At 40.4% G+C, this 27,494-nt stretch overlaps 1 protein-coding gene and 1 pseudogene across 4 annotated transcripts in view; both read left to right on the top strand.

Annotated features, from left to right (window-relative positions):
* Positions 1-27,494, top strand: part of SETDB2 (SET domain bifurcated histone lysine methyltransferase 2) — a 112,891-nt gene that overhangs the window by 8,535 nt on the left and 76,862 nt on the right. Inside the window, exons 2-6 of one of the 4 annotated variants that reach the window (XM_053563743.1) lie at positions 2,390-2,759; positions 3,920-4,055; positions 12,790-12,915; positions 14,009-14,074; positions 26,747-26,840. In XM_053563743.1, the coding sequence (XP_053419718.1) occupies positions 12,810-12,915; positions 14,009-14,074; positions 26,747-26,840 (266 nt within the window). In that variant the 5' untranslated portion in view covers positions 2,390-2,759; positions 3,920-4,055; positions 12,790-12,809. Of the gene's footprint in view, positions 1-2,389; positions 2,760-3,919; positions 4,056-11,168; positions 11,232-12,789; positions 12,916-14,008; positions 14,075-26,746; positions 26,841-27,494 lie in introns of those variants that run through there. The other 3 variants (XM_053563742.1, XM_053563741.1, XM_053563744.1) reach the window with 3 other exon arrangements.
* Positions 22,078-22,854, top strand: LOC128566736 (ubiquitin-conjugating enzyme E2 A-like; annotated as a pseudogene).

Raw genomic sequence — 27,494 nt, forward strand, 5'->3', positions numbered from 1 at the left:
ATGTATAAATATTTATTCTAGAATTATTTATCATACAGAAAAATGATAATCTGAAAAATACAAGTAATCTGGGACTGCAAACTAATACAGCCTCTATAACAAGAAAAGAAGTCAAAGTAGACCTCTCATTTGACCTCACAATCCCATTTCTAGGTATCTATCCAGAAGAAATAAAATCAGGCTGGCACCTATAGCTCAGTGGCTAGGGTGCCAGCCATATACATTGGGGCTAGAAGGTTTGAAACCAACCCAGCCTGCCAAACAAAAATGACAACTACAATAACAATAACAGAAATAACTGGGCGTTGTGGTGGGCACCTGTAGGCCCAGCTACTTGGGAAGTTGAGGCAAGAGAATCGCTTATGCCCAAGAATTTGAGGTTGCTGTGAGCTGTGATGGCACAGCACTCTACCAAGGTGACATAGTGAGACTCTGTCTATGTCTCAAAAAAAGAAAAAGAAAAACATCACTTTATCCTAAAGACATTTGCACTAGATTGTTTATCATGGCTCAATTTACAATCGCCAGCATGTGGACACAACCCAAATGCCCAGCAGTCTAGGAATGGATAACAAGCTGTGATACATGTATGTGATGGAATACTATTCAGCCATAAAAGATGGTGACTTTACATCTTTTGTATTTACCTGGATGGAGTTGAAACACATTCTTCTTAGTAAAGTATCACAAGAATGGAAAAGCAAATATTTACTCAATACTAATATGAAGCCAATAGACAATCTAATACACACCCACGTAAGTGAAAAATTGAAATAAATTCAAGTCGCAGGGAAGGGGAATGGGGAAGAGGAAAGAGGGTTGGTGAAGAGGAAAGGGGGTTGGTGTGCTCCCACTTAATGGGCACAATGGAGAGGTATATGGCATGCTTTTTGGGTGTAAGACACAACTGAAAGAGGAACTCTACCTAACAAATGCATATATTATAACCTAGTTGTCTGTACCTTCACATTAACCTGAAACAAAAATAAATCATAAAAGGAATCTAAGCATCCCATATAGAGGTTTATTTATAATGCCAATTATTTATTTATTTATGTATTGCAGTTTTTGGCCAGGGCTGGGTTTGAACCTGCCACCTCCAGTATATGGGGCCAGCACCCTACTCCTTTGAGCCACAGGTGCCACCCCAATTAATAATTTATTAAACTTTAATTGTTAAAAAATTTTTACTGTACACTTTGAATATTGATCTAAGTATATAGCCACATAGTTGGATTATACTAAAATATTAATGACATAAAGTATAGGATATGCTATTAATGAAGGATCTTTTTTTTTTTTTTTTTTTGTGGTTTTTGGCCGGGGCTGGGTTTGAACCCGCCACCTCTGACATATGGGACCGGCACCCTACTCCTTGAGCCACAGGCACTGCCCTAATGAAGGATCTTCTAATAATTATTAGGCTGGTGAGGTGGCTCATGCCTATAACCCTAGCACTCTGGGAGGCCAAGGCAGGTGGATTGCTTTAGCTCACATCAAGAATGAAACTCCCATCTGTAAAAATAGCCAGGTGTTGTGGCAGGCGCCTGTAGTCCCAGCTTCTTGGTAGGCTGAGGCAAGAGGATCACTTGAGCCCAAGAGTTTAAGGTTGCTGTGAGCTATGACACCATGGCACTCTACCGGGGGTGACAAAGTAAGACTGAAAAAACAAAAACTAAAAACAATTCTTACACTAAAATCCAAATTTTGTTTTAAAATTGTATACTGAAAGAATAACAGTTGCGGGTGGCGCCTGTGGCTCAGTGAGTAGGGCGTCGGCCCCATATACCGAGGGTGGCGGTTTCAAACCCAACCCCAGCTGAACTGCAACCAAAAAACAGCCGGGCGTTGTGGCAGGCGCCTGTAGTCCCAGCTACTCGGGAGGCTGAGGCAGGAGAATCGCGAAAGCCCAAGAGCTGGAGGTTGCTGTGAGTCCTGTGACATTATGGCACTCTACAAGGGTGGTACAGTGAGACTCTGTCTCTACAAAAAAAAAAAGAATAACAATTGGTAGCATTTATTGAAGATTTCATGTCAGGCGTTATTCTAGGTAGTTAAATCTTACCACAACAACCTAAGAGGTTGTTAGCATTATTTTCCCCTTATAAAATGTTTTTATAAACTATTTATAAAATGAGGATAGTTTAATTGTTAATTAACATTATCATGTAAGTGTTAATTAGCAAATTTATTAAATATGGGTGATAAGATTATGAGTGATTCTTTATAATATTTCTAGTTTTGACATTTATATCTTTTTCTAGTTAATATGTATTTTTGTAATGGCTTCTGCCATTTTAAAAGATAGAGCTGTTGTTATGACAATGAATTTCCTTATGTATTTAGTATATTTATACATATACTCTATTCTTTTTTGTTTTTCTTACAGAATGTTTCATGCATCTGTGGACTAAAGATGGAGTTGGTGTTTCTTTTTAAACAGTTGCTGTCAGTGATTTGATACAATTATAAATACTCACTTTTGAAGATGCCTGGATTTGTCATTTGGTTGGACTATTGGTCATTTCTGAAAGTTTCTTCAACAACAGTTTCTAATTTGAAAATTCAAGTATCAAAGGATATTGAGTTTGGAATGGTATAATGATGTATTTTGTCTGAGGACTGCAAATTTCATAGAGACCACAGTTGGATTCCAGTTATATTTCCAGTCAAAGAGATTCATATCATTTTGTTCTCTGATAAACCGAATGTTGAGGAGTCTTATATTTATGAACACCAAAAGATGGGAGAAAAAAATGGTAGGTTGAAGAATACATGGTTAAACTTTATGTTTAAAAGTGTATAGATAGCTTAAGCTCAATTATGGAATTTTCAAGATTTTTCATTGCAAATAACTTTAAAAATAGATTATTTTTTAAGGAAATTTTTAGTGTTACAGAATATTTGAGAGAATAGCATAGAGAGTTCAAATATACATACACCTATGATTTACATCTTACATTTGGATGTTAAGTCACATATTTTTATTAAAGTCCATAGTTTATTCAGCTTTACTTCATTTTTGCCTGATGCCTTTTTCCATTCTAAGATCCCATCCAGGATACCACATTTCATTTGCCACATCTGTCGAGGGTCCATGCTATCAACATGATTTCTCCCTGTTGATTCTGCTTCCTCTCCTGGCTAACATAGGTAGAGGTATCAGGTTTCTCCGTTGTAAAGTTACTTCTTTTCTCCCCTATTCCCTGTTATTCTCTTTGAAAGCAAATCACCTTATGCAGCCTGTATTTAAGAAGTGTGGTGTTATGCTTCTCCCCTTGAGGAGGAATATCTAGTGGATTATGTGGAATTTTCCTACAAAGGAGAGTTCACGCTTCTTTCCTATTTATTTTGATTATAATCCAGTACTTCTTATTTTGTTGTTCAGATTATACCACGTTTGGCCATTGGGAGTTCTTTCAGTTGGCTTGTGCCCCTTTGTCACACCCTCATGGATGTGTATGTTTTAAGCACTCCCTTATTTTTTTTAGCACTAGAATATGTTCTAGGCTCATCTTGTGTATTTCTTGCCCCAGTCCTAGAGTGAGCTATTTCTTCAGTTAACTCTAGTTTCTTTTGTTGGAAAATGGAGTTAGAAACCAAGGTCTGGGTGGTACGTTCACCCCTTACTGGGATGTCCTTGCTTTTAGGCGCTCAGCTGACAGAGCAAGGAAACGTGTGTATACTAACAGGAGTGTATGTGCCTGCATGTATATAGGATGACCATAAAGTTCATGTGCAGTATAAAATAGTGTACACTTTAAAATTGCACACGGACTTCACAGTCATCCTATATAGTATACGTATATGTGTATATATACAAACATTTCTGTATGTATCATCTGTATCTGTATTAACCTGAACATGAATTTATACTGACATATCCAACTCTAATCTATTACCACATGAATCATTCTAGGTTTTTTTCCTTGCTCATCTGTAAACTCATATCCTGTAGTATAGAACTTGGTTCCTAAAGAGGACATAAGGTCTGACAATTAAGTTGCAAACTCGCCATCATGCAGTTACATGGGCAGCAGTATACAGACAACTCGGTAAGGTTTCAGAACCTTGGTGTGTCAGTGTCGTCACAGTTGTGTTCATATCATAATATGGCAGTATCTTCCTGAATCGCATTTGTTATTGTTGAGTGGTTTTGTATGCCATCTTGAGAATGTCAGATGGAGCAATGAAGAAATATTTGTAAATTTCTTAGGCTTGGTGCCCGTAGCACAGTGGTTATGGTGCCTGCCACATGCACCAAGGCTGGCGGGTTCGAACTTGGCCCAGGCCAGCTAAACAACAATGACAACTGCAACAAAAAAACAGCCAGGCATTGTGGCAGGCGCCTGTAGTCCCAGCTACTTGGGAGGCTGAGGCAAGAGAATTGTTTAAGCCCAAGAATTTTAGGTTGCTATGAGCTGTGATGCGGTACTCTACCCAGGGTAACATAGTGAGACTCTGTCTCAAAAAAAAATTCTTGTTGTACTTGGTAAGAGTGGAAGTGAAATCAAGGACATGTTACTCTAAGTTTATGGGGATAATCCATGAAGAAAACAGCAGTACGTAAATGCATTAAACATTTTCCTGAGCAGAGAGAAAGTGTTGAAGACAAGTCTGGGTGGCCAGTAATGAACAGAACTGGTGAAAATACTTCAAAAATTTGTCAAATTGTGCATCAAAATCATCAGCTGACTGTGAGATGCATAGCAGACCAAGTAAACATTGATAACTGAAAATCTTGGCCAACAATTCATGGCTCTTGCATCACGACTGTAGCAGCTCACACATTGTGAGGGAGTTTTTAGCCAGTAAACAAGTAACTTTTTGTTTTGTTTTTTTTGCTATCAAATTAAATAAATTTTTCTTTTACAAGTAACTGTTTTTTATAACTGCTCACCTTATCTAGGTTTCAATGACTTTTTTGTTTACCCAAAGATAAAGGACATATTTAAGGGAAGACATTTTGATGACATTTAGGATGACAAGGGTAAAATAATGACAGCTTTTTTTTTTTTTTTTTTTTTTTTAGACAGAGTCTTTTTTTTTTTTTTTTTTTTTGGCCGGGGCTGGGTTTGAACCCGCCACCTCTGGCATATGAGACCGGTGCCCTACTCCTTGAGCCACAGGCGCCACCATAATGACAGCTTTGATGGCCATTCTGGAAAAGGAGTTCCAAAATTGCTTTAAGGGGTGGACTAGGGTGACTTTGCAAACTTAATTGTCATGCTTGGTATATAGGTGATACCTGTTGATATTTACTGTATTAGAAAATGAAACTGAGTAGTTTAAAAAATATTAATTGGCTCCTTTTAAGAAAATAATAAATATACATGTTAAAAATACAAAAGATAACTTTTCTTTTTTTTTTTTATTTTTTTATTTTTTTTTAACTTTAGATTGAGCTTTATTCTACTTAACAAATCTAAAAGTCATTTGATAAAAGATAACTTTTCTAAAGCAAAAATACTAGTGAGTGGGAATGATGACGTTGTTTTACATTGTTACAAGTATCTTCAATAACTGGCTTAACAGATTCTCATATCTGCTTCTGCATTCAGCCTGCTATCATATGTTGCTTTGGTTGAATGTATTAAGACAATGAAGCTTCCCACAGACAAGAAGTTTTGTTGTTGTTGTTGTTGTTGTTACTGTTAAGCAGGCCCAGGCCAGGTTTGAACCCACTGGCTGTAGTGCACAGGACTGGAGCTCTAATCACTAAGCCATAGGTGCCCAGCCAGGAAGAGTATTTTAATAGCCTTTCACATCAATGTGGATATTTTTCTTTGTTGTGACTCAAAAATTCTTTAAAGGTTAGTTGAAGTGAGAAATCTGACATATCAATGAGTTTTGTTTTTTTTTTAACACTCTGTTACATTAAAATCCATTGGTTTCTTTCACACTTGCTTATTTTGAGGAGGCAGGGGACAGAGCCTCACTATGTCGCCCCAGGTGAGAGTACCATGGCATCAGCCTATCTTATAGCAATGTCAAATTCATGGGTTCAAGCAATCCTCCTGCCTCAGCCTCCCCAGTAGGTGAGATTAGAAGTGCCTGCCACGGCGGTGCTCATAGCTCAGTGGGTAGGACACCAACCACATATACCCAGGCTGGCGGGTTTGAACCCAGCCAGGGCCTGCTAAACAATGACAACTGCAACAAAAAAAATAGCCGCTTATTCTGGCAGGCACCTATAGTCCCAGCTATTCTGGAGGCTGAGGCAAGAGATAGCTTGAGACTCTGTCTCAAAAAAAAAATAAATAAATAAAAGAAGCACCCACCACAACATGTGACTAACTTTTCTATTTTTAGTGGAGAAAAGGGTCTCACTCTTGGCTTGGGCTGGTTTTGAACCCCTGAGCTCAAGGGATCCTCCTGCCTCAGTCTCCCACTGTGCCTGGCCTTATCTTGCATTTTGAATGAGTCTATTTTACCCATGTATGATTTTACAAATATTTTATATTAACTACTTGTGAAAAATTGGTTCAGTGAATTATGCAAATCTTCCAAATGCTGTTACATTTAATCACACAATATATAAAAACCAATTTTGTTGATATTGCTACTGATTTTATTAAAAAGGTGGTTAAACGGGGCGGTGCCTGTGGCTCAGTGAGTAGGGCACCGGCCCCATATGCCGAGGGTGGCGGGTTCAAACCCAGCCCCAGCCAAACTGCAACAAAAAAATAGCCGGGTGCTATGGCAGGCACCTGTAGTCCCAGCTGCTCGGGAGGCTGAGGCAAGAGAATCGCTTAAGCCCAAGAGTTAGAGGCTGCTGTGAGCTGTGTGACGCCACGGCACTCTACTGAGGGCAGTACAGTGAGACTCTGTCTCTACAAAAAAAAAAAAAAAAAGGTGGCTAAACATTGAGAAACTTTAAGGCTGACAGATGAAAGTTTCTAAAATTTCTTTTTTTTTTTTTTTTGAGACAGACTCTCACTATGTCGCCCACAGTAGAGTACTGTGGCGTCACAGCTCACAACAACCTGAAACTCTTGGGCTCAAGCGATTCTCTTGCCTCCGCCTCCTGAGTAGCTGGGACTGTAGGTATATGACACCACGCCCAGCTAGTGTTTTTGTGTTTTTAGTAGAGACTGGCCAGGTCTTGGTCTTTCTCAGACTGGTCTCAAATTTGGGAGCTCAACTAATCCACCCACTTCAAACTCCCAGAGTGCTAGCATTACAAGCCTGACCCACTGCACCTGGCCTATTAGTGGTTCTTTTAAGTAAAAATGGTCTTCTATTAAAAAAAGGAAATCAGCTAGGTCAGTTTATACATCGAATAATCACACTAATGCTTTTCCTTGTACTATAATGGCTATATGAATGATTGCAATCATTTATATTGCTTTATCAAAGACATTCTTAGGTGAAATTGGTGGTAAAAATCCCAATGACTTACTGGTAGTTCAGTGCCACTGCCTTGATTCATCCTAATACACTAGCAATTAGACTCACTAATGCTTTTGTACTACTAGTTAATGTTAATACAATAAAAAAGGCAAATGTATTCATACTGTTTTTCAAATAGCTTGACCTCATGTATTCTCTGAAAGAATTTGGCGACCCCCAGGGGTTTACAGACCCCATTTTTCTGATCACAGGCCCAAGGATGCCTTAGAGATCCTCTAGACGAGGACCCTGGAGTACACAATATGTTTTTCTGTGTATTGAGGTCATTATCAATGTGTTTGGTAAGTGTTCCATAAATATTCGTGTAGGAAATGAACTCTCATCAATATGATTTGTGGGTAAACAGTCTCATTCTGTCACCCAGGCTAGACTGCCATGGCATCAGCCTAGCTCATAGCAACCTCAAATTCCTGGCTTAAGCAGTCCTGCCTCAGCCTCCCAGTAGCTGGGACTACAGGAGCCTGCCACAAGGTCCAGCTAATTTTTCTATTTTTGGTAGGGACGGGGTCTCACTCTTGCTCAGGCTGGTCTCAAACTCCTCAGCTCAAGCGATCCTCCCACCTAGACCTCCCAGAGTGCTAGGATTACAAGGTGTGAACCATTGTGCCTGGCCTTAAAAGAGCAAATCTGAACAGTTAAACAGTTAAATTTGAACAATGAAGATGGTATTCTGTATTTCTGGAGACAAGTAGCAATATAAGTATATTTAATTGATCTTCAAGTATCTTCTGTGTTCCTTTTAAATATCTTCTAGTAAAATATACTGAAATATTACAGGTTTAGGTTATAACTCTGAGCATGCATACCATGCACAAATAAAGATCAGAAGCAAGAAACTAAAACTGTTTGTATTGAAGTAACCTTCTATACTGTCTGCAGTTGAAGCAAAAGTCACCCAAATGTCTTGTGATTCTCATTAGTTTCTTCGTGCCTTGAAGTTGCTAACTGATCAGTTAGTTTCATTTATCAGAAAGTTTAGTTACTTTTTGCCTTAATATTACTGTAGCAAGAAGCTACAGTAGACATAGAAAATGATTAAGAGGGAAGACATGAGAAACAAGCACCATTTTAATGAGAATTAAACCTTACTGTGGATAATAAAGGTGTCCTAAAGAGCAGTGTATTTGTTTAAAACCTGGACCAAGGTGAGGCATAGTGACTCTCACCTATGATCCCAGCACTCTGAGAGGCCGAGATGGAAGGATCACTTGAGTTTAGGAGTTTGAGACCAGTTTGAGCAAGAGCAAGACCCCCTCTCTACTAAAAACAGAAAGACTAGCCGGGCGTTGTGGTGGGTGCCTATAGTCCCAGCTAGTCAGGAGGCTCAGGCAAGATGACTGAGTTTGAGATTGTTGTGAGCTATTATACCACAGAACGCTACCTAGGGTGACAGTAAAACTCTGTCTCAAAAAAATAAAACCTGGAACAAATAAGTATGAATTGCTTAAGTTACATTTATTATAGAATCAGATAGTTGCAGTATTTGATTGGCTTTGCTTTCTTAAACTTTAATTGCCAGTGTTTTCTTTGTTAGTTTTAAAACTAAGCATTTACTGCTTACTTTTTAAATAATAAATTTTAAGTATTTCCTATGGAATAATTTAGTAGCATGTATTTGCATTTCTAAGACAATTTTAAATGATAGTCACTGAAAAATAAAAAGTGAGTCCCGATTGCTGACCTTTACAGGTTAGGACAGAGTTAAACATACCAGAAGACTTTAATGCTACCAAGGACTATTTATTTTTTATTTTTTTATTTTTGTAGAGACAGTCTCACTTTATGGCCCACAGTAGAGTGCCATGGCATCACACAGCTCACAGCAACCTCCAACTCCTGGGCTTAAGCGATTCTCATGCCTCAGCCTCCCGAGTAGCTGGGACTACAGGCGCCCACCACAACGCCCAGCTATTTTTTGGTTGCAGTTCAGCTGGGGCCGGGCTTGAACCCGCCACCCTCGGTATATGGGGCCGGCGCCTTACTGACTGAGCCACAGGCGCTGCCTACCAAGGACTATTTTTAAAGGCTTTGAAAATCCTTCCCATCTTGATTCCCACTTTGAATAAAGAGGAATCCCTGGGCGCCGGCCCCATACCGAGGATAGCAGGTTCAAACCCAGCCCTGGCCAAACTGCAAGAAAAAATAGCTGGGCGTTGTGGCGGGTGCCTGTAGTCCCAGCTACTGTGGAGGCTGAGGCAAGAGAATTGCCTAAGCCCAGGAGTTGGAGGTTGCTATGAGCTGTGACGCTACAGTACTCCACCGAGAGCAATAAAAAAAAAAAAAAAAGATGAATCCCTGTTACAGAGTATTGACTCATGTCAATTAAAAGAAACATGATAAATGCTTTGAAAATAATTTTCCCTAAATGCAGTAATTTTTGTTGATTATCAGTGAAAAATGTAATGATTGTAGCTTTCTGGGAAAGCCCCACTTCAAAGAATATTTTCCTCTCTAAGCTGAGTGATTTCTAAAATTCTACAATAAAAGATTAATTCCTTTTCCCTAAGATCCTATTCGCTATTAAGTAATACACAGTAATTTCTTGCTAACTGCTATATGCTTGTCTGAACATCAGCTCTTTCAGATACATGCTGCCGTTACTCTTCTGTTTTATAGATAGGTTCCCACTAAACGGCAGTACTGGGGTTCAGACCCAAATGCATGTCAGCTCCGAAGCCACGGTGGTTAATCACCACTCCCATTTTTCCCTAGACTCCTGCAACACCACTCTCCTGGGTTTCCTTTCTCCCTCTAGGTCTCTGTGATTCCTCTCTCCTGTGTTCATCCTTACATGTTGGTGTCTACAGAAGACGCTTCTTGTTCTGTACATTCTGCCTAAAGAATCCCGTCAGCTCTGTGATGCTTCACCATTTTTACTAAATGACTGCAAAATGTCTGAAAATTTCTGACCCAGCTTTTCCTCTGGAGCCTGTGTATCCAGTCTGCTCACTCAGCCTCTCCCTGTCCCTCTGCCTTTATTTTCTACTGCAGTGAACAGCATTATTATCCATGTGGTTGCACAAAGAAGAATGGAAGGCATTCTTGACCCCTCTCATTGCCACTGAGTGATCTTTTCAAGGAACTTGTGGTGTAAACTGCTTACCCGTCTTGAGTAGGTTTATGTAGAAAAGTGAAACTGACCTGGCACACAAGGCCTCCACGTCATGGCCCTTACCTGCATCACAAGCCCTAACTGCCCCTCGTTTTGTCTTTTCACACTGCATTTGTTTCAGACCTTAACTGAGCTGTGCTGTGGGGAATTAAAAAGTGTACTTAGTCTTACGTAGTGCACGTCAGAGCAGAGTGTTAGCAGGGAAACAGCACTCCTCCTGAGGCCACTGTGTTGGCAGCAGCCCGAATTAGAGTTCTCCTTTGGGTAGGGTGAATTTCCCAGTGGTATTCAGGGCTCTGATGTCTAAGTCCTTTATCTTTTTTTTTTTTTTTTGTAGAGACGGAGTTTCACTTTATCGCCCTCGGGTAGAGTGCCGTGGCGTCACACGGCTCACAGCAACCTCCAGCTTACCCGATTCTCTTGCCTCAGCCTCCCGAGCAGCTGGGACTACAAGCGCCTGCCACAACGCCCAGCTATTTTTTGGTTGCAGTTTGGCCGGGGCTGGGTTTGAATCCGCCACCCTCGGCATATGGGGCCGGCACCCTACTCACTGAACCACAGGCGCCGCCCTAAATCCTTTATCTTATGAAGATTCTCCTTCCATTGGCAAAGTTAGAGGTTCTGGGTTTAATTCGTATTAAGGAAAGTGTATTTTTTGTGAACTCTCTGAACCTTCTGCTTGTTAATCCTCCCAATGCCTACTCAGGTATTCTTTCTAAAACACAATTATTATGTTATGTCCCTCTGTTCTTAAGGCCCTATTAATTAATTTTAAATAATTGTATATATTTTAATATTTTATAAATAATGAGTAATATTTTTTAAGTTTTTTATTTTTTTGAGACAGAGCTTCACTCTGTCACCCTTCGTAGAGTGCCATGGTGTCATAGCCCACAGCAACCTCAAACTCCTGGGCTTAGGCGATTCTCTGGCCTCAGTCTCCCGAGTAGCCTAGACTATAGGTGCCCACCAGACGTCCAACTTTTTAGAGACAAGGTCTCTCTCTGGCTCAGGTTGGTCTCGAAACTGTGAGCTCAGACAATCTACCCACCTTTGCCTCCCAGTATTTTTTAGTATTTTTATTAATTTTAAACGTGGTGTAAGTATGAAATTTGACATTTGCCAATGTGTTTTAATTACCTTTCATGTTTCTGTTTTCAATTTTGAAAGGAATATTTCTCTAGGAAAATTTTGATTACAGTGTTTGCTGAGTATCAGAAAATTGCTCATTTATATTACTTTATCAGTAAAAATGTTAAACATTGCTTTGCTTCATGTAATTATAGTTAACAGGGCAGCACCTGTAGCTCAGTGAGTGGGTAGGGCGCTGGCTCCATATACAGAGGGTGGCGGGTTCAAACCTGGCCCTGGTCAAACTGCAACAAGAACAACAACAACAAAAATAGCCAGGGTTGTGGCGGGCATCTGTAGTCCTAGGTACTTGGGAGGCTGAGGCAAGAGAATCGCCTAAGCCCAGGAGTTGGAGGTTGCTGTGAGCTGAGAAACTACGGCACTCTACTGAGGGTGATAAAGTGAGACTCTGTCTCTAAAAAAAAAAAAAAGTTAACATAGAACACTTTTTTAACGGTAGTATTGTTGGACATTTAGTTGTTTTAATCATTGAGAAACCTCATTCTGAAATCATATCTAGTGGAGGTTATCTCCCTGAAACTCCAAAAAATTAAAAAATGCATATACCTCTCTACCCCGTGGAGTCATTCCTTCTGTTTTCCAGTCAAGAAATAATGTCCTAAACTTTTCATTATGTATTTTAAAAATTAGCAGAAATAGATGAGATCCTTAGATCGTAGTCTTTGTGTCTAGTTTTTTTTTTTTTTTTTAAGACAGAGTCTCACTTTGTCACCCTGGGTAGAGTGCCTGGCGCCACAGCTCACAGCAACCTCAAACTCTTGGGCTCACGCGGTTCTCTTGCCTCAGTCTTCCAAGTACAGGAGCGCACCACAATACCCAGTTAGTTTTTCTGTTTTTATTTTAGTTGAGACAGGGTCTTATTCTTACTCAGGCTGGTCTCGAGCTCCTGAGCTTAAGCAATCCACCCTCTCGGAGTGTTGGGATTACAGGCTTGTGTCTAGTTCTTTTTAATAGGGAAACATTTATTGCTAAAGTCTTTTCCTTAAGGAAAGTGATATACCAGTTGAGTATTGATTTTATTTAGAAACCAAGTAGATATTTTTTTTTGAAACATGTCCCTTAGGGAAATCATTTCTATTAAACTTTGGGCTTTTTACTTATTTTTATTACAGATGATGCAAAAACTTTCTGGATGGAGCTAGAAGATGGTGGAAAAGTGGACTTTATATTTGAAAAAGTACAAAATGTGCTACAGACACTGAAGCAAAAGATTAAAGATGGGTCTGCAACAAATAAAGGTATGAAGCAGTGTAAACGCTTAACGTTGCCCTCTGTCAGTATGGTCTAAGTCTGTTTCCAACATAGTTGTTTTAAATTAGGTGAATATAGTTATTTGTGAATAATAGCTACTGAATTTATTTTTATCTCAGGCTGCTTTGTGTTTATTATTATTTTTTTTTTTTGACACAGAGTCTCACTGTGTCGCCCTCAGTAGAGTGCTGTTGCGTCACAGCTCACAGCAACCTCAAACTCTTGGGCTTAAAATGATTCTCTTGCCTTAGCCTCCCAAGTAGCTGGGACTATAGGCCCCGCCACAATGCCTGGCTTTTTTTTGGTTGCAGTTGTCATTGTTCTTTAGGAGGCCTGGGCCAGCCTTGAACCCGCCAGCGTTGGTGTATGTAGCTGGTGCCCTACTCACTGGGCTACAGGCACCGCGCCTCTCAGGCTGCTTTTTCACCTTTATGTCTTTTGGCGAGAAATGTTACAACAGTAAAATATACTCATTATAATGACATTTGGCATTTACAAAAAAAAAATCCAGAAAAATTATGCATTACTCCATCATCCAGAGACAACTAGTTTTTTATGTGTATGTAGCAGTACATACAACCTGCTTTAAACAGAGCGTCTCTACTAGTCTTCGGAAAGCAAAATTGGTGTTCTGCATAGAATCACTATTCCGGTTCAGTCACCCAAGTTCTCATTATTTCTCTTTGTGTTCGATTCTGGTTGGCTGCTGAACATAAGACTTCAATATTGAATTCTCCTTCACTACATTAGGACATGTGGTTTAAAGTTAATTTTCCCAACACTCTGCTTAATCCTTACTTAATATTATTATTGCATCATTATGTATTTGTCCAAAAAGTTGGTACTATTTTTTATTTTAGCGTTCCTTCTCAATCCTTCACTAGTCGTATGTACACGTATCTAAGTTTGAATACAGTTCTACCATGTCCTAGCTGAGTGACCTGGAACAGTTTAACCTCTGAGGGGAATAATGAAGATCAAATGAAATAAATTATGTAAATTGTTTGGGACAGTGGCTGGTGCCATGAATAAAGGTGACGGTTATGTTTTTATTCCTTTTTTTTTTTCTTTCCTTAACAGAATATATCCAAGCAATGATTCTAGTGAATGAAGCAACTATCAGTAACAGTGCAGCTTTGATAAAGGGTATGTACATCTCTAACCCCGCAGTCCAGAGTGAGGCAGGCCAGCCTTCATCTGTCAGGTTAATTAAAGACAATTGAAAATAAAGTGTAGCTTCCACATTTATAAGTTACATCAATCAGTTTTTTCTATTAAAGGAAAAGTCCTTCTCATCCAGAGTTAGGAAATGTGTACCAGCTAGGCATCCTAGGGAGAGGAAAGTTGGTGGATAATTTCTAGATTGTTTTTAGATCATCAGTCTTCCAAGCTCTAAACAAATTCAATTTAGAAGAATCAGTGGTAACATATTAAAGAAAAACTGTTTTTCTACTCACAATAGTCCTGATACCAAATGTGTGAGTTTTCCACACCAAGCAATTCTCTAATTTTCTGTGGACACCAATGGTGTACTACAATTTAATTCCATTCTGCCACTACCCAGAGTTAGCACAGACCCCTCAGGTCAAGGGCTTGTCCCCCAAAACTTTTTCCTATTACAAATGCCAGTCGTGAGTCCTGGGCTCTGGCTTTCCTCACCAACTCAGCTACAAATCAGGGTTCACACAACCCCTCCACAAGTCAGGGAAACACTTCATTTACTAGTAACAGTTTATTATGAAGGGTGTTAGGAAGGTTACAAATGAATAGCCAAGTGAAGAGGGTGAAGTCTGGAAGAACCCTGAATACAGGACCTTTTGTCCCTGTGGACTTTGCCCCTCCTCATCCACCCCGTATGTGGATGCATTCACCTACCTGAAAGGTCATTCAGAGATTTTATGACAGTCTCATAGACATGATGCATTAAGTCATTGGCCATTGGTGATTAGCTCAATCTCCTGTCCCTTTCCCCTCTCTGGAGATGAGGGCAGGGTAGAAGAAAAAAGTTCTAATGTGCTTTGGTGGAAGTGGCTTGATCTTCCTGACAACCAGCCACATCCTGAAGCTGTCTAGGGACCCCTACATTCATCAGTCATCTCATTAGCATACAAAAGACACTCTTACCTTGCCACAAATCCCACAGGTCTTAGAGGCTCTTGTGTGAAGAAATGGGGACAAAGACCAAATATTATACCAGAAGATGCTCCTGTCACCCTTTTCACTCAAGAAATAATAAGGGTTTTACAACTCTGTCAGGAGCCAGGGCAGAGACCTGTCAACCTAAAATAATCAAAAGGGTCAGATTCTAACTTAAAGGGAGTTTATTCAAGCACAAAGTTGAGGGATGACCTATCCAGAAACACCGCCTCTAAAAGAACGCAGTCAAGTGTTCCCCAGTCAGTGTGAAGATTTCATTTACATAGGCAGAGATGGGAATATTTAGCAGGATTACAGCCTTTTCATACAAGGTCATCTGGTCTAAGCAAAATAGGATAACTAGGGGAAAGTTAGTCTATAACAAGGGTCATTAATGAACAAGGCAGGGGATTTTTGTCCCTGACCTCATTTTACCCTCTTGTCATAGTACAGAATAAAAATAGTAGGAAATGAAGTAACCTATAATCTAAGGAACACAAGTCGTTGGCCATACGTGACTCAGATCACAGTCACCTGTCAGGGTTTCAATAGCTTTGAAATTATTTATTTTCACAGACCAAGTATTTATTTCTTATTATGTTACATGTACTAAGATGTAAAAAAGAAAAATGGAAGTTATTTTATCAGAATCACTATTCCATAAATCATATTCTATCACAAATTTGCCAAAGTATTGAGGAAGTGCATTCATTAGATTTTATATAATGCTATTAGATATTTAAGAAATTATATTTATTTATTTATTTTTGAGATGGAGTCTCACTTTGTCACCCTGGGTAGAGTGCCATGGCATCACAGCTCATAGCAACTTCAAATTCTTGGGCTTAAGCGATTCTCTTGTCTCAGCCTCCCAAGTAGCTGAGAGTACAGACACCCTTCACAATGCCCAGGTATTTTTAGAGATGAGGTGTTGCTCTGGCTTAGGCTGGTCTCGAACCTGTAAGCTCAGGCAATCCACCTGCCTCAGCCTACCAAGTACTGGGATTATAGGTATGAGCCACCGTGCCTGGCATAATTTGAATAATTTTTATTTTACTGTCATAATTTGGATCCTTAAGGCTTTTAATCTCTGAAAATGTAGCCTAGCATCACCAATATGTTTCTTTAACCTTTTGTTATTCAAAAGCATTCTCTTTTGTTTTTTGTAGAGACAGAGTCTCACTGTACCACCCTCGGTAGAGTGCCGTGGCGTCACATGGCTCACAGCAACCTCTAACTCTTGGGCTTACGCGATTCTCTTGCCTCAGCCTCCCGAGTAGCTGGGACTACAGGCGCCTGCCACAACGCCCGGCTAATTTTTTTTTTTGTTGCAGTTTGGCCGGGGCTGGATTTGAACCCGCCACCCTCAGCATATGGGGCCGGCGCCCTACTCACTGTGCCACAGGCGCCGCCCTCAAAAGCATTCTCAATTTCAGTAGCCAAAGTATAGTTTTAGAAGAGTAGCTGCTTGAACTGGGTGTGGGGGCTCATGCCTTTAGTCTTGGCCTTCTGAGAGGCCAAGGCAGGTGGATTGCCTGAGCAAGGGCCAGATCCTTTTTCTACTGAAAATAGAAAAACTAGGCTCGGTGTCTGTAGCTCAGCGGTTAGGGAATTGGCCACATACACCAGGGGTTCAAACCCTGGCCTGGGCCTGCCAAACAGCAATGGCAATTACAACAACAACAAAATAGCCAGGCGTTGTGGGGGACGCCTGAGTCCCAGCTACTTGGGAGAATGAGGCAAGAGAATCGCTTGAGCCCAAAAGTTTGAGGTTGCTGTGAGCTGTGATGCAAGGGCACTCTACCGAGAGTGACATAGTGAGACTCTTTCTCAAAAAAAAAAAAAAGAAAAATTAGCCAGGCATGGTAGTAGGCACCTGTGGTGCCGGTACTCTGGAGGCTAAGGTAGGAGTATTGCTTGAGCGCTGGAGTTTGAGGTTTCTGTGAGCTGTGACACCATAACTCTCTACACAGAGTGACACAGTGAGAATGAGACTGTCTCAAAAAAAAAAAAAAAGTAGCTTCTTGAAGAACGCAGTCTCCCTTTCACAGTAGCCTTCAACTAGCGCTTAGAATTGTAGAGGAGGAAACCTTTTTTTTTTTCTCACCACTATACTAAGGAGGAGAAGAAAACTTTGCCTCTCTCAGTGACTGGGGGTTGAGGCTGTGAATGTGAATTAAACTAACAAAAGACAGATTTTCATTTATTTATTTTGAGACAGAGTTTCATTCTCTTGCTCCAGGCTAGAATGCAGTAGCCTTAGCCTAGCTCACTGCATCCTCAAACTCCTGGGCTTAAGCAATCTTTCTGCCTCAGCCTCCCAAGTAACTGGGACTACAGGCACCTGCTACAATGCTCTGCTTATTTTTCTATTTTTAGTGGAGATAGGGGTTCGCTCCTGCTCAGGCTGGTGTGGTCTCAAACTCCTGATTCAGTCCTCCTACCTTGCCTTCCTACAGTGCTGGAAATACAGGTGTGAACCACCACCATACCTGGCCCCAAAAACAGGTTAATAAGAGAAAAGGCATATAAAGTTGTTAACTTTTCCTTTTACCCATATACGTATGTATAAGAACATCACAGGAAGATGTGAATATCCAAAGCAGTAGTGAGATTCGAGGGCGTATTATGTCACCTTAATAGGTGAAAGGGAGGGGAACAGGGGCTTTCCGGAGTAACAAATGACTTTTTAGGAGAGGGGGGTTTGGGGGGGGAGAGAGAGAGACAGAACTTAAGAAAGTACAAATGGGGCGGCGCCTGTGGCTCAGTCGGTAAAGCGCTGGCCCCATATACCGAGGGTGGTGGGTTCAAACCCAGCCCCGGCCAAACTGCAACCAAAAAATAGCCGGGTGTTGTGGCGGGCGCCTGTAGTCCCAGCTACTCGGGAGGCTGAGGCAAGAGAATCGCTTAAGCCCAGGAGTTGGAGGTTGCTGTGAGCTGTGTGAGGCCACGGCACTCTACCGAGGGCCATAAAGTGAGACTCCGTCTCTACAAAAAAAAAAAAAAAAAGAAAGTACAAATGACTTCTGGAAGATAAATGGACCCTGAGAAGAGTAGGTGGGAGTTAGGATAGTTTGTAACAGTACTGGTTTGAGTGTGCTGCCAACTTCCTCTGCTCTCCTGTGATGAGAGTCAGTGTTTTCTGGTGGATGAAACTTTAGGGGAGGGAATTTATGACAATTAAGTTCTTTTTTTCTTTCTTTCTTTTTTTTTGGAGTATCTGGTTTTTAGACAGAAAGTGCAAAGTTCAGAGAAAACCTCTTCTTGCATTTATTCTCAGATGTCTTCACTTCAAAACAATTCTTGTGTTGGCTACTGTACAACTAGAGAATCCTTTAGGGATTATATTAGTTGTTTTTTTTTTTTTTTTTTTTTTTGCAGTTTTGGCCGGGGCTGGGTTTGAACCCACAACCTCCGGCATATGGGGCCAGCGCCCTACTCGTTTGAGCCACAGGCGCCACCCTAGATATATATATATATATTTTTTTGTAGAGACAGAGTCTCACTTTATGGCCCTCGGTAGAGTGCCGTGGCGTCACACGGCTCACAGCAACCTCCAACTCCTGGGCTTAAGCGATTCTCTTGCCTCAGCCTCCCGAGTAGCTGGGACTACAGGCGCCCATCACAACGCCTGGCTATTTTTTTGTTGCATTTTGGCCGGGGCTGGGTTTGAACCCGCCACCCTCAGTATATGGGGCCGGCGCCTTACCGACTGAGCCACAGGCGCTGCCCTATTTTTTTTTTTTTTTCTTTTTTTGTAGAGGCAGAGTCTCACTGTACCGCCCTTGGGTAGAGTGCTGTGGCGTCACACGGCTCACAGCAGCCTCTAACTCTTGGGCTTATGCGATTCTCTTGCCTCAGCCTCCCGAGCAGCTGGGACTACAGGCGCCTGCCACAACGCCCGGCTATTTTTCTGTTGCAGTTTGGCCGGGGCTGGGTTTGAACCCGCCACCCTTGGCATATGGGGCCGTTGCCCTACTCAGTGAGCCACAGGCGCCGCCCAACCACCCTATGTATTTTTTTTTTTTTTAAGAGAGGCTTTACCCTCACTTGTCACCAATTCTAAACATTTTTTTTTCTTTCTGGAATGACTTACTTTCTAATAAAAGTAAATTGGTTTTTGTTTTGGATCTTTTGAGGTAATTTCATGAGTAGGCATGCTGAATATTATAATTTTATATTTTTATAGTTCATCTGAAATGTAACAAACTTATCGAAATTAAAGTATATCTGTTTACCAGTGGTAGAGAAATGTTTTTAATTAATGGGAGGAGATGTATAATTGATACTGTTGACAAATACAAGGATTAGAAACGTTCCAGTAATAAAAAAGTTTCCTGCATTTATTTTAAAAAGAATTGTGAAACTGAATAAAACAAAAGTCTTGGTGTTGAGGTCAAAACAAGCCATCCTGGATCTAGCGTAGACCTCCCAGACTGTGAATTGCTCATGCAGAATTTTTAGCTGGGAAAAAAAAATTAGAAATTCCTAATTTGTAACAATTAATTTCTTTCTCTTTTCTTTTTTTTTTTTTTTTTTTTTTGTAGTTTTTGTCCTGGGCTAGGCTTGAACCCGCCCTGGTATATGGGGCGGGCACCCTACTCCTTGAGCCACAGGTGCCACTCAACTTAATTATTTTCTGATTAGTTGCCACAAAATAAGGGTGTCCAAAAAAATTTCTAATTAATTATTAGAACTCTCTTTTCCTGTCAGATTTTAAATGTACTTTCTCTACCTTGTTAGCCAAGGAGTCTCCTTGGTTTATTTATTTATTTTTATACATGGAGTCTTGTTCTGATCGTCAAGCCTTAGTTGGTGTATAACTTAAAATATTCTTTTATTTACTTGAACATTTTTTGTTGTTTTAGTAAAATTGTTCTAATGCTAATGGCCCAGTGTGATGTCAGAGACATTTCACTTGAGCAAACTTGTGTCAGGCTCCTGAGCTTTCTCCTTGGCCCATCTGAGTACGGCTGTACCTCTTTACCCACCATTTCACTTTAAAAGGTTTCCGTTACCCCAGGTCAACCATGATCTGAAAATATTAAATGGAAAATTCCAAAAATAAATGTTAAGTTTTAAATTGTGCACCAGTCTGATAGTGGGATGAGATTTCTCCCTGTCCTGCTTTGTCTGCCTGGGTCCTGAGCCATCCCCCTGTCCAGTGTGTCCGTGCTGTGTGTACTGCCCACTGGTCAGTTAGAAGAGGGTGAGTACCGGACAGGAAGACATTTCACAAGAGAGAAAGACCACATTCACATAATTTTTATTTTATAGTATATGGTTACAATTGTTATATTTTTATTGTTAATCTCTTACTGTGTCTAATTTATAACTTAAACTTTATTAACAATGTAATGTTTATATAGAGAGTTCAGTACTATCCAAGGTTCTGGGCATGTCCTGGGAGTATTGGAGTGTATCCCTTCAGTATAAGGGAAGACTACTGTACTTTCTTGTAAAATCCTATTTTCGTAGGAACCCTGCTAAGTCATTTTAATAAAAGCTCCCTACTCTTGATAATCTGATCACCCTAGTCTGACTTCAGCAAGAATCTTGTTAGATCAGTTTAACCAGAATCCCTCTGTCCCCTGGTGTTTCCTCTTAGTAATTTTCCATCCACCTCTGCTACCCCTGCCCCTTGACTATAAATTCCCAGTAGACCAAGCTGTAGTCAGAATTGAGCCCAGTCTCCCTCCCTCGTGGCAAAATCCCATTGCGGTAGTCCCATACCTATTATAGTTCTAAATAAAGTTGGCTGTACCGTTTTTTGTTTTAAGACAAAGTCACACTTTGTTGTCCAGGCTGGAGTATAGTGACATGGTCATAGCTCACTGCAGCCTTTAACTCTTGGGCTCAAACAATCCTCCAGCCTCAGTCTCCTGAGTATGAAGGACAACAGACACATGCCGCCATGCCCAGCTGATTTCCATTTTCATTTTATTTTTAAGAAACAGGGTCTCACTGTATTGCCCAGGCTGGTCTCAACCTCCTGGCCTCAAGAGATCTTCCTTGGCCTCCCAAAGTGCTGGGATTATAGGTGTGAGCCAATGTGCCTGGCCTTTATTGTGCTATAACAAATAACACTGAATCATTTTTTCCAACAACATGACAATCTTATGTGAGGATAAGAATAAATTTTTTACGTTAGGTCCATCAGTTAATAGGGAAAAGTCAGCAGGCTCCGTGCCCATAGCTCAGTGGTTACGGTGCCGGCCACATGCACTATGGCTGGTGAATTCGAACCCTGCCTGCGCCTGCTAAACAACGACAACTACAAAAAAAAAAAAATAGCCAGGTGTTGTGGTAGGTGCCTGTAGTCCCAGCTACTTGGGAGACTGAGGCAAGAGAATCACTTGAGCCCAAGAGTTTAAGGTTGCTGTGAGCTGTGATGCCATAGCACTCTACCGAGGGCAACACTGACTCATAAGTCAGCAAAAAATGTATGGGAAAAAAGTTTTAAGCCAAACATAGACTGGCCCACATACCTGCTTTTAATAATAACAGGAAATCTCTAACTTTTTTCATTAAGTACACACATTTATTTCTATATTACCTTCAAAAGGGAGGATAAAAATAGATGAAATATAAAAACTCAAGAAATGAGAGAAATTAAGCATAAAAAGATACGTAAAATGCGAAAAGACTGACCCTTGACTTCGGAGAGGCAGTGCAGCTCCTCTGGGCCCTTCCTCCGCACCACCTTTGGCCTCCTCGGCCTCCTTGTCCACTGTAAGAACCCAAGACCCCCATGTGTGCCCCACCCTGACCCTGCTGGAGACACCTGTGTGTGCCCGAACCTGACCCTGCTGGAGACCCTTGTGTGTGCCCCACCTTGACCCTGCTGGAGACCCCCATGTGTGCCCCACCCCTGACCCTGCTGGAGACGCCCGTGTGTGCCCCACCCCTGACCCTGCTGGAGACCCCCGTGTGTGCCCCACCCCTCCTGCTGGAGACCCCCGTGTGTGCCCCACCCTGACCCTGCTGGAGACCCCCATGCGTGCCCCACCCCGGCTCAGCAGTGCCTCATGCAGGACTTCCAGAGGTTGCCCAAGGAGCCTCCTGCTGGAGTCAGCAGGGCTCCATCCCAGAACAATATAATGGTTTGGAATGTAATCATTTGGGGGCCTGAAGGGACTCCCATTTGAAGATAGAACATTTAAGCTTACAATAGAATTCGTTGAAGAATATCCAGATAAATCATCTACAGTTAGATTTGTCTCTAAGATGTTTCATCCAAATGTCTGTGCAGATGGTAGTGCATGTGTGGATGTACTTCAGAACCATTGAGCCCAACTTATGGTATGTCTTCCATTTTAACATCCATACAGTCTCTGTTGGAGGGACCCAATCCCAATAGTCCAGCAAACAGCCAGGCTGCTCAGCTATACCAGGAGAACAAGTGGGAATATGAAAAGCGTGTTTCTGCAATAATAGAACAGAGCTGGTGTGATTGTTGACCCTGGGGGCAGCAAAAGAGGCCAGATATCAGGAAAATACATACTGTTGTCACCTTCCTTTTCTTCAGTGTCATTATATTTATTAAAAACAAAATAGCTGTTGTGCTGTTTCCATCTTCCCTTGCCAAACCTTTCCTGCCCCTTCTACTCCTGGAACATCTGAAAACACCCTCTATGAAATCAAATGTACTGTACCTGGGTTACTTGCAAAAATTACTAATGCTTAATTGCTTTTCCGTTGTATCTCATCTCCAGGCTCTGAGAAGTTATTTTTGTTACTGTACTTTACACTAAGCCTTTAAAATGAATTGTTATATAGGTGCTGCTTATGTGGAGCTTGGTGACCAGGATGCCATTTTAACAAAATGTTTGCTGAAGTGTTTCATCCTGGCTCATCCTTCTCTTGTGTTGGGTGGATTTAGGAGTGAATGTATTTGGAATATGGCCTATAGAAAACAGAAAAAAAAATCCACGTAAACATCAGTTTCGAAAGGGTAATGGAATCTCAAAATCGCATGATGCTAAGACTTAAGCGGTATGAACTATAAGATAGTGTTCAGTGATAGGAAAAATGTCGAAGGTCTCAGCCAACGTAGTGCAGTAATTGCTGTAACTGACACATCCTCTCCGTGCAAGATACGATTGGACACACCTATGCTAAATTTCAATACTGGTCTTCGGGGTTTTTGCTTTGGTTTAAAGAGGTGTGGGAGCAGAGGAATGGAAATTCATCATCAGTTTTTGAGCTAGGGAAAGGTGGACATCTTTTTTTTTTTTTCCTTGAGATGAGAGTCTCACTATATCACCCTCCGTAGAGTGCCACAGCTCACAGCAACCTCAGACTCTTGGGCTCAAGCGATTCTCTTGCCTCAGCTTCCCAGGGAGCTGGGACTACAGGCACCCACCACAACGCCCGGCTATTTTTTGGTTGCAGTTGTTTACCTGGCCTGGGCCAGGTTCATTCCTGCCACGCTTGGTGTAAGTGGCTGCTGCCATAACTACAGTGCCATGGGCACCAAGCCAATGTGGACAGTGCTGTCCTAGATGAACAAACTTAACAGTCTTCCATCTTTTTTATTTTACTTTATTTTTAGTTTTAATTAAGGGAATATATCTGTGGAAAATTAATTTCCACCCAAGTCCTGAGTTATTACTGCATGCTTTCTTTTTTTTCTTCCCTTTTAGCATTATGAGAACCTTAAAAGCCAACCTCTGCAACATCTGCATCTTCCTTTGGATATTGATACTTTTAAATAGACAGCACCTTTAAGTAGCAGTGTGGGTCAAGGATTGCGAATGCTTCATCTAATGTTCCATGGTCACCTTTTATGTATTTATACTCTTCCAACTCTAACTTTGCACAAGTAACTCATGTAAAAAAAGGTACATTTTTCAAAAGGTATAAATAAAAATAATCTTAACAATTAATAAAAAGAAATATGGAAGAAAATTGGTCTAGAAGGGACTTTTCTTAAACTGATAGAGGCTATCTACAGCAAACCCACAGCCAATATCATATTGAATGGAGTTAAATTGGAATCATTTCCACTCAGATCAGGAACCAGACAAGGCTGCCCATTGTCTCCATTGCTTTTCAACATTGTAATGGAAGTTTTAGCCACCGCAATTAGGGAAGAAAAGGCGATCAAGGGTATCCATATAGGGTCAGAAGAGATCAAACTCTCGCTCTTCGCAGATGATATGATTGTGTATCTGGAAAACACTAGGGACTCTACTACAAAACTCCTAGAAGTGATCAAGGAATACAGCAGCGTCTCAGGTTACAAAATCAACATTCATAAATCGGTAGCCTTTATATACACCAACAACAGTCAAATTGAAAAAGCAGTTAAGGACTCTATCCCATTCACAGTAGTGCCAAAGAAGATGAAATATTTGGGAATTTACCTAACAAAAGATGTGAAAGATCTCTATAAAGAGAACTATGAAACTCTAAGAAAAGAAATAGCCGAAAATGTTAACAAATGGAAAAACATACCATGCTCATGGCTAGGAAGAATCAACATTATCAAAATGTCCATACTACCCAAAGCAATATATAATTTCAACGCACTCCCTATTAAAGCTCCACTGTCATATTTTAAAGATCTTGAAAAAACATTACTTCGTTTTATATGGAATCAGAAAAAACCTCGAATAGCCAAGACATTACTCAGAAATAAAAACAAAACAGGAGGAATCACACTACCAGACCTCAGACTTTACTACAAATCGATAGTGATCAAAACAGCATGGTATTGGCACAAAAACAGAGAAGTAGATATCTGGAACAGAATAGAGAACCAAGAGATGAATCCAGCTACTTACCGCTATTTGATTTTTGACAAGCCAATTAAAAACATTCAGTGGGGAAAAGATTCCCTATTTAACAAATGGTGCTGGGTGAACTGGCTGGCAACCTGCAGAAGACTGAAATTGGACCCACACCTTTCACCATTAACTAAGATAGACTCTCATTGGATTAAAGATTTAAACTTAAGACATGAAACTATAAAAATACTAGAGGAGAATGCAGGGAAAACCCTTGAAGAAATTGGTCTGGGTGAGTATTTCATGAGGAGAACCCCCCGGGCAATTGAAGCAGCTTCAAAAATACACTACTGGGACTTGATCAAACTAAAAAACTTCTGCACAGCTAAGAACACAGTAAGCAGAGCAAGCAGACAGCCCTCAGAATGGGAGAAGATATTTGCAGGGTATATCTCTGACAAAGGTTTAATAACCAGAATCCACAGAGAACTCAAACGCATCAGCAAGAAAAAAACAAGGGATCCCATTGCAGGCTGGGCAAGGGATTTGAAGAGAAACTTCTCTGAAGAAGACAGGCGCACGGCCTTCAGACATATGAAAAAATGCTCATCATCTTTAATCATCAGAGAAATGCAAATCAAAACTACTTTGAGATATCATCTAACTCCAATGAGACTAGCCTATATCACAAAATCTCAAGACCAGAGATGTTGGCGTGGATGCGGAGAAAAGGGAACACTTCTGCACTGCTGGTGGGAATGCAAATTAATACATTCCTTCTGGAAAGATATATGGAGAACACTCAGAGATCTAAAAATAGATCTGCCATTCAATCCTGTAATTCCTCTGCTGGGCATATACCCAGAAGACCAAAAATCACAACATAACAAAGATATTTGTACCAGAATGTTTATTGCAGCCCAATTCATAATAGCTAAGTCATGGAAAAAGCCCAAGTGCCCATCGATCCACAAATGGATTAATAAATTGTGGTATATGTATACCATGGAATACTATGCAGCCTTAAAGAAAGATGGAGACTTTACCTCTTTCATGTTTACATGGATGGAGCTGGAACATATTCTTCTTAGTAAAGTATCCCAAGAATGGAAGAAAAAATACCCAATGTACACAGCCCTACTATGAAACTAATTTGGGACTCTCACATGAAAGCTATAACCCAGCTACAACTTAACAATAGGGGGAAGTGGGAAAGGGGGGGGTGGGTAGAGGGAGGGGAATCGGTGGGATCACACCTGTGGTGCATATTACAGGGGTATTTGCAAAACTTGGTAAATGTAGAATGTAAATGTTTTGGCACAGTAACTGAGATAACGCCGGAAAGGCTATGTTAACCACTGTGATAAAAATGTGTCAAATGGTTTATGAAGTGAGTGTATGATGCCCCATAATCATATCATTGTATACAGTTATGATTTAATAATATAAATAAATAAATAAATAAAAATAACACTGAAAAAAAAAAAAAAAGAAATATGGAAAGATAAATACAAGGCTGAAAAGAAATACCCAAATACTTCAAACCCTCTTCCAAAATATAGTTGTAGAACAATGGAAAAACAAAACATACACAAACTTTCCATTTTCTAACCTTTAATAGAGCCTTGAAGAATTCTATTATTAAATACAAAAGTAGGGATACTTGTTGTTCATCCTAAAGGTCGATTAAAATGCAGATCAAATTCAGGCCAAATTGGAGTTTCTCCAGTAGAATTCTAAGTGATTTATCTCATCCTATATTTTCTTAATGTTTTTGAAAATATTTACATGTAAATTTTTGGCTCAATTTTGAAATATTAATATGTTTGCTTTTGGGGGGCTTCCTGTGGGCAGAATCTCTAGTGAATGAAGATATTATTTGGATATTATAGTGAATGATTTTTAAGTTGGTATACTTGTTGCTCACATTTGTGTTTTTGTGTTTGTGTAGATCATATACCTGTGACTCAGAATGAACAGGAAAACCAATCAAATACATTTCCTTCTACATCGTACGAAAACTTTCCAAAAGACTGTGCACTTCTGTATGTATATAAATTACTTATGTTGTTTATGCTTTTGCTTCTACAAAGAGATTTACTCTTTCTAATAATTTGACATCAGACCAGATAAAATACATAATAAAAGATTCTTAGTAAAGCTTTAAAGTTACAAATTTTAGTATTTTATGTAGGATAAAGTTACTTGAGTCTCTTAATAGGTTATTTACGTGTTAATATTCCTTGGTAATCAAGTCTTTCTATAAAATGTCTTTGCATATTTTGTTAATACACAGAAATGTAGTTGTTTCTTTTGTTTCCTGAATTATTTGGAGTAATAAAAAGGGTTGAAGTGCTTATTTCATTATCAGTTCGGTTTTTAAAATGTATGATAGCTCTAATGTAATGTCAGGAAATTTTAGGGAAGGCTGGGCATGGTGGCTTACACCTGTAATCCTAACACCTTGACAGGCCGAAGTAGGTGGATTGCCCTTAGCTCTCAGATTCGAGACCAGTCTGAGCAAGAGTGAGATCCCAGCTAAGAAGATAGCTGGGCATTGTGGCAGGCACCTGTAATGACAGCTACTCGGGAGGCTGAGGCAAGAGAATCGCTTGAGCCCAAGAGTTTGAGGTTACTGTGAGCTATGATGCCATTGCACTCTACTAAGGGCAACAAAATGACACTCTGTCTCAAAAAAA

This window comes from Nycticebus coucang, chromosome 15 (genome assembly GCF_027406575.1).
Source record: "Nycticebus coucang isolate mNycCou1 chromosome 15, mNycCou1.pri, whole genome shotgun sequence".
Classification (NCBI taxonomy): domain Eukaryota; kingdom Metazoa; phylum Chordata; class Mammalia; order Primates; family Lorisidae; genus Nycticebus; species Nycticebus coucang.